Below are 15282 nucleotides of genomic sequence, written 5' to 3' on the forward strand. Positions count from 1 at the left end.
ACTCATCAAAGATTTTCAACAAGTCTCAGCTTTTTCTCCAGCTACATATATCCAGCCTTTACGCACTGCTGCAGGGTGGATTTAATTACTCTCAGTGCTTTGAAAAGACTCTGCCTTCTTCCTTTCCTTCAGAAACTTTGTTTACACTCTTCTTACTGTCTGAAAAATCTGGGTATCTCCTCTGCACACTGCTACCAATAGAGACATATTTTTCACCCAAAAAAAATTTTTACAAACCTAAACAAGGCTGTATTAACCTCCAGCACATCATAACTTATTTCTTACTTCTTCTACTAAAGACATCATGATACAGCACTCTCGTCACTGTGTTGGTCTTCCTAGTAAACTACAAACATATCGGGGACAAGACACATGTTTCACCTTGCCACTTACAAAATGCCTGATACACAGCAAAATGTGTACTATACAGCATGAATGAGAACCATTTCTGTGACTTTTCAGACACATAATCAGTAAGTATCCACATGCAAACTCTACAGGAAAGACAACTCATTACTCCATAAACGTTCAAAATGTCAGAAAGGCTCCCTAATGTGGCCCACTACAACCACACACTACCTCCAAAAATGACTAACACTCGCCTCAAGGGTTTACTAATAACAGTAATACAGATAACATTTGTAGAACCAGGCCTGCATCCTTGATAAATATTTCCAGGTCATCCTTACAGAAATCTCCTAAATAGAATTTTTTTTCTATTTTCTATTTTTTTTTCCTATTTTCTCCTTGATCTAACTGATCTAACAGCAAGAGTGAGACCTAGACAAACAACTTATAAACAGTTACACAGCAAGCCAGTTGTAGTCAGAATTCAAATTCAATGCATCTAGTTCAGCTCTTAACACCAAATCACTTCCACTTAAAAACCAATTATCAAGCACTCAGCAAGTATTTCCACTATTTGACCTTAACATGATAAGCAATTATAAAACAACTATATAGCTTTATTTTAAACTTGTTTCCAAACTAGTCCACCCATGAAGCCCTTTTGAGAGACAACATGAGTTAACATCCTACATTATTCCAGGTCTATGAAATTTGCTTGGCCCAAGCCTGATTCTTCCTGATTCTTTTCTTAATTTATTGTTGAAGTGTATGTGTTTCCATAGCAGTCACGTCACAATACTGACACATAACGAGTAAGCTGCCAACTACAGCCAAAACATATTCACCTGATCTGATTCCTACTCAAATTCTACATAATTAGGATCTATAGTTTGAGTTCTCATAACTAAACATTGGTAATTATTTTAGGTTACTTGTAGGCATAGTTAAGTTTGAGAATGAATAATTTTGAGTGAACTGAAAAAGTAGTGTCTAGTCCTTTTCTAAGAGGCTTATATCTCAGCAGAAAATCTAGTGAGTCCAAGTATTCCCTCTTTCTCAATGCTCACGATTCATACTTCTCTATCCTGTTCTCCATCCTCTATTATCTACCTTCTGATCTTTCTGCTTCTTATTGTTATGTGCCATGGTATTCCCGTCTAGCCTCCACACATCTCATTTTTCAGTTGACCTTTCCCGTAACTGCTGAGAAATGCCTACATAGTTACATAGAACTTCACAAGCTCTACATAGTAAAGCCTGTTCCTCTCTACTCTGTGTGTCTCCACTTTACTAGTTGTCTCTATTACAGCATTTAATGTATTATATGGTAGTTATGGATTACCAGATCTTGTATTCCTAGAGAAAGGAAGTGTCCTGAAGTCAAACGCTAAATCTTAATTTGTTTCACATTCTTATTCCATAAGCTAGATTTACATAATATTAGACTTCAATAATTGTCATCAGAGAGATTTAAAATCATTAGAATTGATGATTCTTGATACTTGTCCAGTTTGTTAAAAGAAAAACGTACACATACTTGACAACAATATGCTATTTTGTCAGCTTTTCAATGCAAGCCAAAGTGCAGAAAATACAAAAGGCCATGCAGGAAAAACTCAGTATTGAAGTACAATGTCAAGTATTCTAAAAACTGCATTTACTTCTAGAAATCAAATGACACCAAAAGGCAGGGGATTTAGCTCAGCAGCGTAAGTGACTGCCCTGCAAGCGTGAGGTCATGAGTTTGATCCCCAGAACAAAAAAAAAAAAAAAAAAAAAAAAAAAGACACCAAAAGTAAACAAAGTAGAGATGAATTAAGTCAATGATAAACAAGTTTTAAAGAAATATGTTTTGAAAACAATCACTAAATATAAAACTCTAAATACCGGTAATATGTACATGTTAAAGATAGAACTTCAATTGCAGACTTACAGAAGAAATTGAAGCAACTGATTAAAGTTAACCCTGATTTTGCATTGTCTGATCATTTTAATATCTTTAAATATGTAGATACGATTTCATTAGTTTGTTTGAATTTGTGTCTCTAGCATTGTACTATAAATATCAAAGCATAGTCAGTACCATTATGGGGAGACAGAAAAACCATAAACTCACCAATATGTATTCATCGTGATATAAATATGATAGTTTTTCAACTTTGATACATCACTAATCATATTATGTGACCGGATTAGGTTCACTCAGGCCTGATAATAAAGTTGTATTAGCTTTAAAAATAAAAATAAAAAGCTACTGCTATTTTGGATTTTATTTTGACAATCGGCAGTTAAGGTTGCATTCTGTCCCTTTCCTGTTTAATCTAACTCAAAAGACAAGTCACATGAAGCATATTTTAATAATTTTCATAATTTCCCTATCATTGCTCACCAAAGATACCTAATGGAGAGAAGCAGTACAACATAAATGATAAGGTGACCTATAATAGCTATAATCACATGTTTTCTTAAATCCAATTTCACTAATTTTATCCAAAGTTAATATATCAGCATCAGTAAGGAAGCTTATTCCCAAAATGCCATCATTTGTTATAATTATTACATAATATTCACTTTTAGCAAATAGTATGTTAACCTAAATCAACAAATTTTAAAGGACTAAAAGAAACAACTCATTACTTCCTGTTATGTAATTGGCAAACACACATACAAATTTTATATGAGTTCTGAAAAATACCTGAGTCATTCGTAACACTCAATCTGACAATGAAGTTCTCAAATAATTTATAAACCAAATATGGCATCCAGGGCCTATAATCCCAGGGCAAGGCAGAAGCAGGAGGACTACAGTGAATTCGAGCCCAGAGTGGGCTACATGGTGAATTCAAAGTCAAGTCTGAACTACATTGCAAGACCTTGTCTCAAAAAAATTAATATTGTCCAAATCACTTCTTTTAGTGTAACTCATTAACACATCTCCTTAAAATTAGAATAAATGAATATTATTTAAATGTATGAATATTATTTAAAACATTTTACTTCATTAAAAAATGTATTGCATTTTTGTAACTTATGAAACAATTTTTAAAATCTGAACAAAATATTGGTATGAAAGAATGACTGAAATCAAAAGTTGGCAGGTTAGTGTCTCTGCCTCTCTTTCTGTAGATTCAATGCAATAAAAATAAATAAATAAATAAATAAAACTTGTCCACTGCTGAGAGTGACAAAAAATTTGTTGAAAAATACTATCTTGGCTTTTGCTTTAATTTTTAAAGATGTCGATCTAGTAGCACACGAATCAGGCTTCACCCAAAAAATAAAAAAGACACTACCAAGGTATTTGTGTGCAATTTTCTGGGCACACAGACTATCATGGCAATGTCAAATTACAAAAATGTCCTGATCATTATCAACTTTCAAGAGAGAAGCCTAGTTAAGTGACTACAGCAAACATGGGGTGTTTTTTTCTCATTTTCCAGTAACATTTTGTTTCAAGTTCTTTGGTTTTGATTCCTATGAAATGCATCCTCTCACACATTCCCAGAACTGTAAGGCTGCTTTGCATTCCCATTCCTCCACCTTCAACTAATTGACCATTAAAATTCAGGGAAATTTTTTTGTGTACTGTATTTGCTGACATAACAGTTACACAACATTTATTTCTCTGATTCTCCAGTTACTTGTTTGTAAATGTACCATGATCTGGTTAATCATATTTCAGAAGATAAAGGTTGTATGAAACACAATAAATAGTTTTCATCACATATTGAAAGAGAACTACATTAAAAATCCTAAAAAATAAATCAAGCAGGAATAGAAAAACTGTTACAAAAGGCATACATACAAAAGGGTCAAGGGGAGAATGGGTAAAATTTCTCAATTACCTAAATATATCTTGAAGTTTATTGCACAGGGCTCAGCTTGTGAGCTGAGAAGCCTTTGAAAATTATTTTAGAGAGGTTAGAAACCCAAGGGAAAAAAGGAAGAGCTTAGGTTAATCTTGCAGCATTAAAAGTAGTGAGACAATAAGAAGTGAATTGGGAAGAAGGCGTCCCTGGAAGACTGCCTCTGGAGGTGGACCCGGAGGAGGAGAAATAAAGCGCTCAAGGTTCGTGATACTGTTAACAATGAAACATGGAAGAGGGTGGAGAGTTCCCTAACTATTGGTAAGGTGCCACTGCTTCCCAACAGCTACATCACGTGCATTTGATGTCACACACAGTCCAGACTGAACAACGAGGACTGCATAAAGGAAAACACTGAAATAGATAGAAGAAAATGCAAATTCTACACCCACCATTGTCACTAGCTGGGGCTGGCCAGCACTTGTTAGTTGTTTTCTGTTTGAATTGAAGCCATTGTGCCAGAGTACATTCTTCCTAGCATAACACTCATGCATACTAGAAGTCCGTTATTTCCCTGTCACCAACTCACTGAAAGAGTTTATATTTTGGGCACATAAAGTACAAGAATATAAGCATACGAACGTCCTCAATCAAAACTCTAAGTCACATTCCTTTCATCTTCTAACCATACACCAATTCTATAAACCTATTCTTTGAGCATGTGTCTATGTTATGACACTGAATATATAGTTTTGTTAGGCACATCCATATATGCTAGAATAGACTTTTAAAAGAGAAAAATGAAGTACTACATATTATGCAAACCTATTGATTTTGAAAATCTTCATTAATAAGCACAATAAATTCACACTTATGAAGCACGCTAGTCAGAATACTCTTCTCTATGACTATTCTAATAGACTGGATTATAAAGTAGATTCAATTATTTGACACTATTTTGTAAACACTTAAATGTGTTAGGCATATCTGTAAATCCTCAAGTGAATAAGACTTTCCCTTCTTTATACAATGTGGGAAGAAGAAAAGGATGGTGTCTTTGACAAGGCATTTTCCAAATGAGAATAAAATTGAGATTACCTAATCAGTTACCCTTGTGGGCGCATGGCTACACACCTGCACTGAATCCTGGACCTAGGAAATGACAGAGCCAGTCATCTTTATGGGTTTCAATGACAAAGTCACAGCAAAATGATTTCCTGAGATCAATATGTGGTTAAGAGAAAGCTGTTTTCAATGGAAACAGGGAGCGAGGAGCTAACCTGTTTCTATGGTAACCAGAGCAGCAGTTACCCAACAGCTGTAGAGAAAAAAGGGCAGAAAGTTACCAAAAAAAAAAAAAAATCAATTCTGGTTTACTTTATTAGTGTGATGGTCCTCAGAGTGCAATCAAAATGGGTACAGACATTTTGTTCCTTTCTGATCACCATCCAAAATCTTTAGCAATAATTTTCTACAAACCTATCAAAAGTTTAGAGATGGGTGGAAGTTTGTATACTATGATATTCAATGTGTTATTCACATTTTTAAAAAAATTTTTCAGAATAAGGCAAAGAACTCAAACTGGGAGTGACAAAGCAACTTCTCCCAGGTCATTTGCCGTGTTAAAATCAGAGCTACGGAAAGTTCTGTCTCTACCTTCAGCTGTGTTTCACAACTGCTTTCTTCTCCTCCCAGTGCCTACACGTCTATTCACTTTTGATAAAAATATTGACTACACAACATTAAAATTAAATACCATCCTTCAACCTGGAATAAAAGCACACAGCATTGCTAATATGTCATAATAGAATATCTAGATTTCTCTTCTGAAAGAAAACCCCTTCAACTCAGGAGGCTGAGGCAAGAGGATCGCTGTGAATTCTAGACTAGCCTGGGCTACAAATGAGTTCAAAGCCAGTCTGAACCTCATAGTGAGATGGTCTCAAAAAGACCAAAAAATTTAAAAAAAAATTAAAAATAAAAATAAAGTAAAACCTCCTTCACACTTCAAATAGAATTGAATTAAATTTAGGTGACATTGATAGTTATGGTCTAGATTGTTTTGCTACTATATATTTCTGTCTGGAAATTTGTGTTTATCTTTAGTAGCCTTTACTATTTCATTTAGACATATTTTTAGGCACATAACACAATATAAAGGACATGTGGCTCAGAAGTCCAAAAAGTGAGACTTGAATAGCCCATTTAATTTATTTGTAGTAGTAAAAATTAATGATAGCAGTATACATCTTCAAATGGGAAAGACTGAGAAATATATTTTTTCACAGTTTTCCTTGTTTTCATTTGCTTTGAAAATGAATTTCTTGACAAGGAAAAATAATTTCCTTCACTTTCACTTAATTTTATCAATTCAAGTCTGCAAGTAAGTTCTTAGCATTATAGAAAAAAGCCATAGCTAATCTGCCCAACTACATTCACCTTGGCATACTGAATGTCAAGCAATAGGCCAGAACACCGTATGTGAGATCAGATATGCTAGTGAAAATACAATTGACTACCGAAGCTACTTGCTCTATTTGTGATTCATTGAATCAGAAACTCTCTGATCCTATCCAATACTTAAGATATTTTAACTTAGTTACATTAAATTTGTTTGTGAGATGCACAGTTAGTAGTATGGAAAGGTCAAAAGACACTTAAATGCTTGTATGACAAGCATAAATGCACCAGATTATTACAGCAGACTCTTCAAGGTGCTTGGAGTCTCATTATCATATTTTCAACCATGGCTGTAATTAATACAAAAGGAATGAAGAAACCTAGCCACACCTCAAACTGTTTGGTATAAGTACTATATTCATCATACTGAAAAAAAAAAAAAAGAGCCTATAATATGCAGAAAGATCAGGATTAAAGAAGCTCTCATATTAAAAGTTCAAGGCTGTACTTACTGAGATAGCCAAGCTTGCCTTTCGGTAATCCATTGACATTTTATTTAATCACTTACTTTAAAATGAAAAGATCAAAAAGATGTTGAACCCTAAGAAGGCAGATGCCAGGGAAAAAAGGTCTTATTTGCCACACTTAAATTTTGAATTTTATTTGGAAATTTATGGCACAAATTCAGGATTTTAACTAAGGAAAAGTATTCTGGTAACAATGGATAGAAGATGAATTCATATGTTGAAGATACCTAAACACACTACAACCTAAAAGTATAGGCTATTATCAGTAATTGGAATGACGGTGAGTGGGTCTCTAAACTCAAGAGGGCACACTTGGGTGAATATCTGACAACATAGTAAGAAAACACAGGGCATAGTTTTTGCAATCTCATAATTAGGAAAAGTGAATAAAAAGAAGGATGAGTTAATACCTTGTTTCTGGTTTAGTTCCCTAGATGCATAGCAGTTCAGTGTACCAAGATAATACACTGGTTAACAACTTTGATTTTATACTGCTCTATTTTTCATACAAAGCGGAAAGGGAAATGTGAGATAGACTAGAATTAGGAGCAACTAAAAAATACTGCTGGTAGTGAAAACCATGGTACATTAATTTGGCTGGAGAACGTACATATTAGAATGAGAAACAAAGGAACCGTGGGTAAAACCTAAGGAAGCATCAATGTGTTTCATAAAGGAAGGGAACAAAACTAAATGCAAATGAATGGAACTGAGAAGTGTGAACCCAACAGAGAAGTGAATGTCAGATGGTGAGGTACATCAGGGGGCTATGAATCAAGTGAAAGAAAGGGGAGAAAAATTTTTAAAAAGCCTAACACATTTCTAATAAAACAAAGACTAGGACTTTTTTAAGTCCAGAACGAGCTAGGGTAACACCGTATAGTTCAGGCTGGCCTTGAATTCTCCAGTCTCCTGCCCCAAGCCCCCAGGGAGAGGTGAGACTACAGCACTGCCTGGTTATCACTCTGATTTCTAACACAAATGTTACTGCAGCTCTCTCGCAATATTCCTAAGTGAGATTTTTTTGAGGAAATTTACCTTTAATATCTTTAGAATTTTGTTGGATGTTACCTTGTTTTTTTAAATTTCACTAATATTATCATTAGAGAATGTTTTACTATAAAGTAGGGAATTTAATGAGGGAAGGAGCTAGTGTATCTTCTTCATGCATTCCCATTACTTTGAATTGTTTCTGGTTTAAAATGATTGCATAACTAATATTTTTAATAAACCAACCATCTAAAATGTTATTAATTGACAATATTTATGGATAAGCTATATTTGGCCATTAATTCATATTATTTTGCATAATATTTACAAACTAAAAATAAACACATTTTCATTCTTTAATTTCAGTACATAACTCAAATTGTCCTAAATTATTTGAATTTTAAAAAATTAAATGTTATATTTAATGCTAACGACTAAGTATTAATGTAACTTCTTTCCAGTTTTGTTTGAGCAAGAGATACAAACTGGCCCATAAAACGTAAATTAAACATTTTGATCTTTGAATTCAATTTGAGATATTGAATTTTAAATTTAGTTGCCATTAGGGTATATATTTTAGTAATGCTCTGGGAATGAAACCATCAAAAATGATAATAAAGAGAATATTTCAAGATTGAAAATAATATAGTTACTATTGTAGTTCATCTATGATCCGGAATGACTGTACAATCCACAATAATGGTATATTAGATAAAACTTAGTAAAACATACATGAAACATCAAGACCCACACCAAAGAGTCAAATCTGAAGTGTAAATACATAGTAGTTGTTCTTTTGTTGTTTTTTCATTTCTTTTTCAAATACTCTTTGACAATAAAACGTGAAAGGTCAGTCTGCCAATCAAAGATAGGTATATATTACCAAAAAAAGTGACTACTCTAAAACAAATTCAAAGAAATTCAATCACCTCCTGTCTCCACCAAAAAATAAAAAAGAAAAGAAGCACTTAGAAACTTATAAATGGTTTCATCTCTTCAACATTAGAAAAAAATAATAGAAATATTTCCTGATTCTAATATATTATTTTTAACTTGTAAAAACTCTAGAAGTTCTATCCAAGAATATGTCTATCCTCATGATACTAAGTTTTCAGAGGAAAGCATATACAAAGTTCATCTTCTTCTAAAACTTCAATGCTATTTCAATGAAAGTATACAATGTATAGCATTTGAAATTTTATTGTTTGTAAATATCACCTGCTAGCATCAACATAATAACCTCTCTTTTCTTTTCTGATACCATTTTCTCCACAACAGGTTTCCATGACAACGTATATTTGAATTTTTACAAATTTCTGAATTTGAGTGCTAGTCTTAAGGCTAAGAACTCATAAGTATGAAATATAAATTTTTTAAAGAAATCAACTTGAACAATTTAGATACCTCAAATATGTACTTACATCACAAAATTAAAAACCATAGATCAGGGGGCATTCGAACCAACAAAGGATAAAAATGCAGTTATAAGACTCAAATAACAAGCTCTTAGCACTAACACGTTAGGTCTTAAAGTTAGAAATAATATACTTGCACTTAATAATTGTGTCAATCTCATCAACATTGGGAAAGGGTAAAAAAGTGAAGAACCACAAATAACTTAAAAAAAATTCAGACAGTTAAAAGTGTGCATTCAAGTACTGCATTAAAATATAAGCTAACATTAAAAAGGGTTTATGAAAGTATAACTTATATAGGGAATGAGACTCGTAGCACTAAGAACACAGCTGAAGCAAATCATTGGGAACTTATTTCTGTTTCTTATACTCATAACCATACAAAGCATAGCTTCATCTGTGATCTCCCAGTGGAATTCTATTTATTGAAGTAATCAAGTAATACTAAGTCAGCCAATTGTCTGAACTGAAAGTTTTTATATAAAAATATCAATTCACTTTTAAATAAACCATGTCTTCTGATTTAGGCAACCCATAGTAACTTGCAGAGTGATTTCCCTAAAGAAAGCACATTATTAAATTCTGACTGGTCAACAAAAAAGGAAGCATAAACAGGAGTCATTTTAAGAAATCAAACCTTATGTTTTTATTCTATTGCAAAAGGTAAAAATTCCACCAGCCCATACCCTAAAATATGTATATTTTAAAAAGTCATAAATGACCTTTTGAAATTAGAACTCCAGTGAATGTCTTAATTAGGCATTAAATCTCAAAAGCAACATGATCTGCAGAGATTTCACATCCAATCAATTATAATCAGTGGTTTTGGTGGAAAGGTCTGGAAAAGAGTGTCGTGAGACCTCTGGAATAATTTTGGCTCTACTCTTCACTTTATGTCTGACCTTGGCCATCACTTATCATCTGAGTGTTCATTTTGCTCATTACGAAATACAAGGTCTTGACTAGGTTTTTATGGACCATGGTTCCTGTTTATGCTTCCACTTGTTCTTTGACCTTGTGTTAATCTCCAGTCTATGTTCTTCTCTCACCTAAAATAAAGGCATGCCAAATCCTGAAAATAATGACAATTAAATCTAGATAAGATTTAACGCAAAAACAACTTTAAAGTCAATGATCTTCTCTTTGGGTCAATAATCAGTAGAATCAAATTCCATGCGATGATAAAAGTTAAACTATCATAAATACTTTGCTGTATAACCTAGGTCACAATAAAATTTAACGTAAAACATAAAAATATCATGGAACGTTATCATAAGCAAATATAACATACAGTTTGTCTTTTTTGTAGCAAACAATCTGAAAAAATAATCACTTATGTGATAAACCTGAAAACAGATCTAGATAATCTTTTTAAGTATCAAGTGGAAAAAGCACCAGAGCACTCAGCTGGAAACCAAAAAACGCAGATGTAATGATCATGAGACTATGACTTAACTTCAATAAATGCACTTTTTTTCTGAATGCAAACTTGTTGGACTTACAGGATGATTTTTAAAGAAACACTCCAAACTTGAAGTCATTGGTTCTATTTTTAAATATATAAATGTGGACATGCTAGAATTTACACACATTCAAAAATGCCAGATCGAAGAAAGCTGCAAGGTTGCCTCATCTACTTCTCACTGAAAACAAAACGTATTTCCAGCCTCCAAAGTGGTATCAGGTGCAGCACATCTGCTGACCAGTTAGTAGTAGACAGCCAACTGCATAATATCTAAGAGGCAAGGATTTCTGACACTCCCAAAAAGGACAGTAATAAGGACAGATCCAAAGTAAAGGGGAAAGAATTTACATTTTGCCCGTTGTGGTGTCTCTTCTGGGTGACAGAGCTAACCAGACACATGCAGTCACAAAATTGCTTACTAAATACAGTACTTGGCTCTCATACATAATTAAAAACCATCCTCACACGGTATAATTTTTTTGTTATTTGTATTTCTTGTAGACTGAATAAAGCATTGTTGGTTACTTTTACAGTGCCTTCATGGAATCCTGAAAAATTAATGGGAAGTGTCAGGGCCTAAATTTAAGCAGTCAGATAGGCTAGGAACCGAAATGAAAAACAGGCTGGGATCACAGCAAAAAAAAAGTAAAATTAAAAGTTTGCTATTCACTAAATTACTCAGATTTGGAGAACATGGAGCAGCAATGTGATTAATTCAAGCTCACCCTGTAAGGAGCACAGATCCAGCCCTAGAGGAAAGGCAGCACCTGGAACTGTCAGGGTGCAGGGGGGCTCTGAGAGGTCAGCAAAGTGAGGCAAGTACCCACTTGCAGCAACCCCAGTACCCACTCTTCTCCCTCAGCAGGAGACAGGCCACACCGCATGCTGTTCACAAAGGGAACCCCTGACACAGCCCCTGCCCACGCGTACTCCATTTCCCCTTCTTGTGTCCTCTGATTGGAACCCTAATTGGAGCCACTGCCTGGGTGAGCCAGCAGTGAAAGAGTCCCGATCTCAACGCAAATGTCACATCGGGGAAGAGGCATCCAAACTGAAGGAAAAAGTTAGAACATAACAAGTAAGGAAAAAAGATGAAAATGAAGATGATACCGGTCTCAGGACAAGGTCCCACACTTACGCAGAGAAGTGGACATTTGCTCTTTAGGTCCCATCTGCCAAAGGGAATCGGTGTGAGGTGGAAGGTGAGAGTATGGGGGCCCGGACCAGGGTTTACCCTGCCCCAGATGAACCTGGAAACTCATCTTTAGGGAGCATGTGCTGTCTCCTCTCCCCTGCACCCCAGGAGCCCTTGGCGGCCAAGAACCGGTTGGACAGGGACCCGGGGGGAGTCGGAGCGGCAGGGAAGGGTGGATTCCGGCCTTACCCTGGCGGCTCTGGACGAGTAGGGGTCCTCGAAGAGGGCCCACATGCGGGGCTGCAGCCTCCTCCAGCGCCCGGACTTGCCGTCGGGGCCCCCCAGCCCCGCCGCGTCCTCGATGCCCAGCCGCTTGGCCGCCAGCTCCTCGTCGTCCGCAGGCTCGCCGCCCGCGATCAGGTCGGGGGTCTCGAAGATGTCCAGCGCCTCCTCGGCGTCGCGGTGCTGCCGGTAGGTCATCCAGCAGCAGGGCTCCACGTCGGTCTCGTCGATGCCCCAGAAGGCCAGCTCCTCCTCGAAGAGCGGCCCGCACACGTCGGCGGGGCAGTGCAGCTTGCCGGTGCGGTAGTAGTTGAGCACGTAGGCGAAGACGCCCGGGTGCCGGTCGAAGAAGAACTCGCGGCCGCCGCCGGGGTGGGAGCTGCAGTTCCCCGCGCCGCCCTCGAAGCAGCCGCCGGGGCCGGGGGACGGCGGGGGCGGCCGCGGCGGGGGAGACCGCGGCGGGGGCGGCAGGGGCTGCAGCTTGTCCCCCGCCGCGGTCAGGCCGTCGCCCTGGGGCTCCGAGGCGGCCAGCAGGGCCAGGCGCGTTCCGGGCAGGGTCCTGAGCGTGCTGCGGTAGGTCTCGTGCCGGGTGCCCCCGACGTTGAGGATCACCCTCTCGTTGTTCTCGATCTTGCCCATCTCTGTGGCTCAGACATGACTAAGGGGAAGGCGAACACGGCGCCAAGTTAAGGAGCTCGGTCGTGACCCCCGCCCCCACCCCGACAGTCCCCAGACGGGCAGGGGGCCAGGGACCCTCCCAGGAGGTCAGCGTCCAGCCCCGATCGCGCCTGGGCATCACGCCTTCCCAGGTGCCCAGAGCATCCAAAGGCAGCGCGAGTCCTCCCTGACCCTCACACCTTCTCCCTTTGCTCTGATCTCTCCTCCTGTGTCTTTTCACCCTTCACCGTCCCTCCTGACCCCTCGAAGTGCATAACCTGCTCTCAGCCCCTTGGTCCTCCCATCAGCCCCAATCCTCTATCTCTCCCTCCTACACCCTCGGCATCCCCTTTCTGACCCCACCTGTCCCTCACCCGTCTCTTCCACTATCCTAGACCCTTTCTGATCCCTCCCCTAGCCTGGATGCAATTCCTTCAGGCAGGGGGTTCAGCCCCTAAGGCCGCTTGGCAGAGCTGGCTGAGGGTCCCCGGACCCAGCGGAGAGCCCCTGGGAGGCACGCGTACCCTTGGCCAAGCCCGGACTGCGCTCCGCTCCCTGGCACTCCGGGAGTGCCCTTTGCGCGACCTGTTCTCGGTTCACCTCTCCTCTCCCTCACTGACCCGACAAAAAGGCTGAAGTCAGAGAAAAGAAAAGGGGGAAAAAAAAAAATCCCGGCTCTTGCCTTTCACCAAGGAGACCTCTGACTAATTTCCTCATCCAATTTCCTTTTCACATTACTGTTATTGTTGTTGTTAGTGTTATTATTACTTGGGAAAGGAAACGACTCACTAGGATCCATCTTTGAGCACAGAAGTGAGCAATGCATCCCACCCATCCCCCTCCCCAAGAAAAACAGAGGTCCAGGGGAAGGGGGCGCTTTCCAGGAGGGGCGAAGCCAGGCACACCCCCTGCCCGGGCGCAGTCCTGGCTCTCGGCCTCCCGCCGCCCCTCCCTGGGCTTCACCTCTGCATCCCGATGGCCCAGAGGCTGGGGTTCGCGCGCCCGCAGGGTCAGCTCGTCCTTCCCAGGAAATCCCCCCGTCCCCGCCTCGCCCCAGATACCTTAAGGAGCCCGGGAGCAGAGCGGTTCTGCTTTGGTTTCCGAGGGGGCGCAGCTGGACGGAGCCGCCCTCCACCGACGAGAAACTACTTGTTGGCGTTTTCGGGGTTCAGGTGGTTGCGCCGCTTTCCCGGGCGCTGATGTCGGGGACTCGGCCCCCGCCCGCCGGCCGCGCTCCCCGCCTTCATTCTGCGATCTGCGGGTTCGCGCGTCGCCAGCCTCGGCGCCCCGAGTCACCATCGCGCAGGGCCGGGCGCACCATGGAGCTCGGGGCGGGTCCAGCCGGCGCTGCCCGAGCCCGCCGGGGGCGCACAGCTCGGCGCCGCGGCTGCACCGAGCTGCCGGAGGTCAGGAGAGCTCGCCCCCTTGCGAGGCGCGGTCGCCCGGCTGCGCTCTGGGTCTGCAGGACTGCTGCTCCCCAGTGAAGCAGCGGCTGCTCTGAGCTGCCCCTCCAGCTCCCCTCGCCGCCAGCCTCGGCCGCCACCCCGAGCGCGCAGCCCCGAGAGGGTGGGCGGGTGGGTGGGTCCGGGAAGCCGTGTTGCACCAACCAGGTTCCTGTGTTTGTCTTCCGTGAAGCGGTGTCCTCGCCCTCTCCGGAGCTCTGGCCGCGTATTTACACACTGTGCTCCGCTCCTTTCTCTCACCCCTCCCAACGAGTGAGGGAATCTAAAACCACTGCGTTTTTTAAATGACAGCTGACAAGCGAGAGAGGTCTGCTTACAGGTGACACTGAATCCGTGTGTTTCCTGTGCCTTAAGGCTGTGGCTGCTCTTTTCAGTCAAATGGAGGTCTCCAGCCGCTACATCACGGGTTGTGTAAAGCAAACGAAGTTTTAAAAGTTTATTCCAGGAATAATGTTCTAACAAGTTAAAACTTCAGGCTTCTTTGTCAGAAGCTAAAGTCATGAGCCACAGACACTTAAACAGCAAAGTAATTCTGAAATAAGCCTAATGCTCTTTTCTCGGTTATTTTATTGGGTTTTTAATTTGCTAGGACTGGTGTAAAGAGGTCGTTTAAACAGCAGATATTTACTGTCTGGTAGTTCTGCAGGCTGATAAGGTCGGTACCTTCTGAAGGATGCGAGGAAAGAACCTGGTAGGAGCTTCTCTGTTGGGTTGTAGACGGTCATCTCTCTTCAGATCACTGTCTCTGTGCACATGGAGTCTCTGTACCCAGATTTGCTCATTTGGTAAAGATA

General features: G+C 40.0%; 1 protein-coding gene across 14 annotated transcripts in view; it reads right to left on the bottom strand.

Moving 5' to 3' along the window:
- Window positions 1-14555, bottom strand: part of Kcnc2 (potassium voltage-gated channel subfamily C member 2) — a 175759-nt gene extending 161204 nt beyond the window's left edge. For 6 of the 14 annotated variants that reach the window (XM_063255166.1, XM_063255165.1, XM_063255163.1 and 3 more), the window contains exons 1-2: window positions 14087-14555; window positions 12336-13026 (exon numbers count right to left, since the gene is read on the bottom strand). In XM_063255166.1, coding sequence (XP_063111236.1) covers window positions 12336-13007 — 672 coding nt within the window. In that variant the 5' untranslated portion in view covers window positions 13008-13026; window positions 14087-14555. Of the gene's footprint in view, window positions 1-12335; window positions 13027-13549; window positions 13701-13988; window positions 14014-14086 lie in introns of those variants that run through there. The other 8 variants (XM_063255155.1, XM_063255157.1, XM_063255152.1 and 5 more) reach the window with 5 other exon arrangements.
- Window positions 14556-15282: the final 727 nt, after the last annotated feature.

Source organism: Cavia porcellus, unplaced genomic scaffold, assembly GCF_034190915.1.
Source record: "Cavia porcellus strain 051 isolate PalLab524CR breed Dunkin Hartley unplaced genomic scaffold, mCavPor4.1 scaffold_8, whole genome shotgun sequence".
In the NCBI taxonomy this organism is placed as follows: Eukaryota; Metazoa; Chordata; class Mammalia; order Rodentia; family Caviidae; genus Cavia; species Cavia porcellus.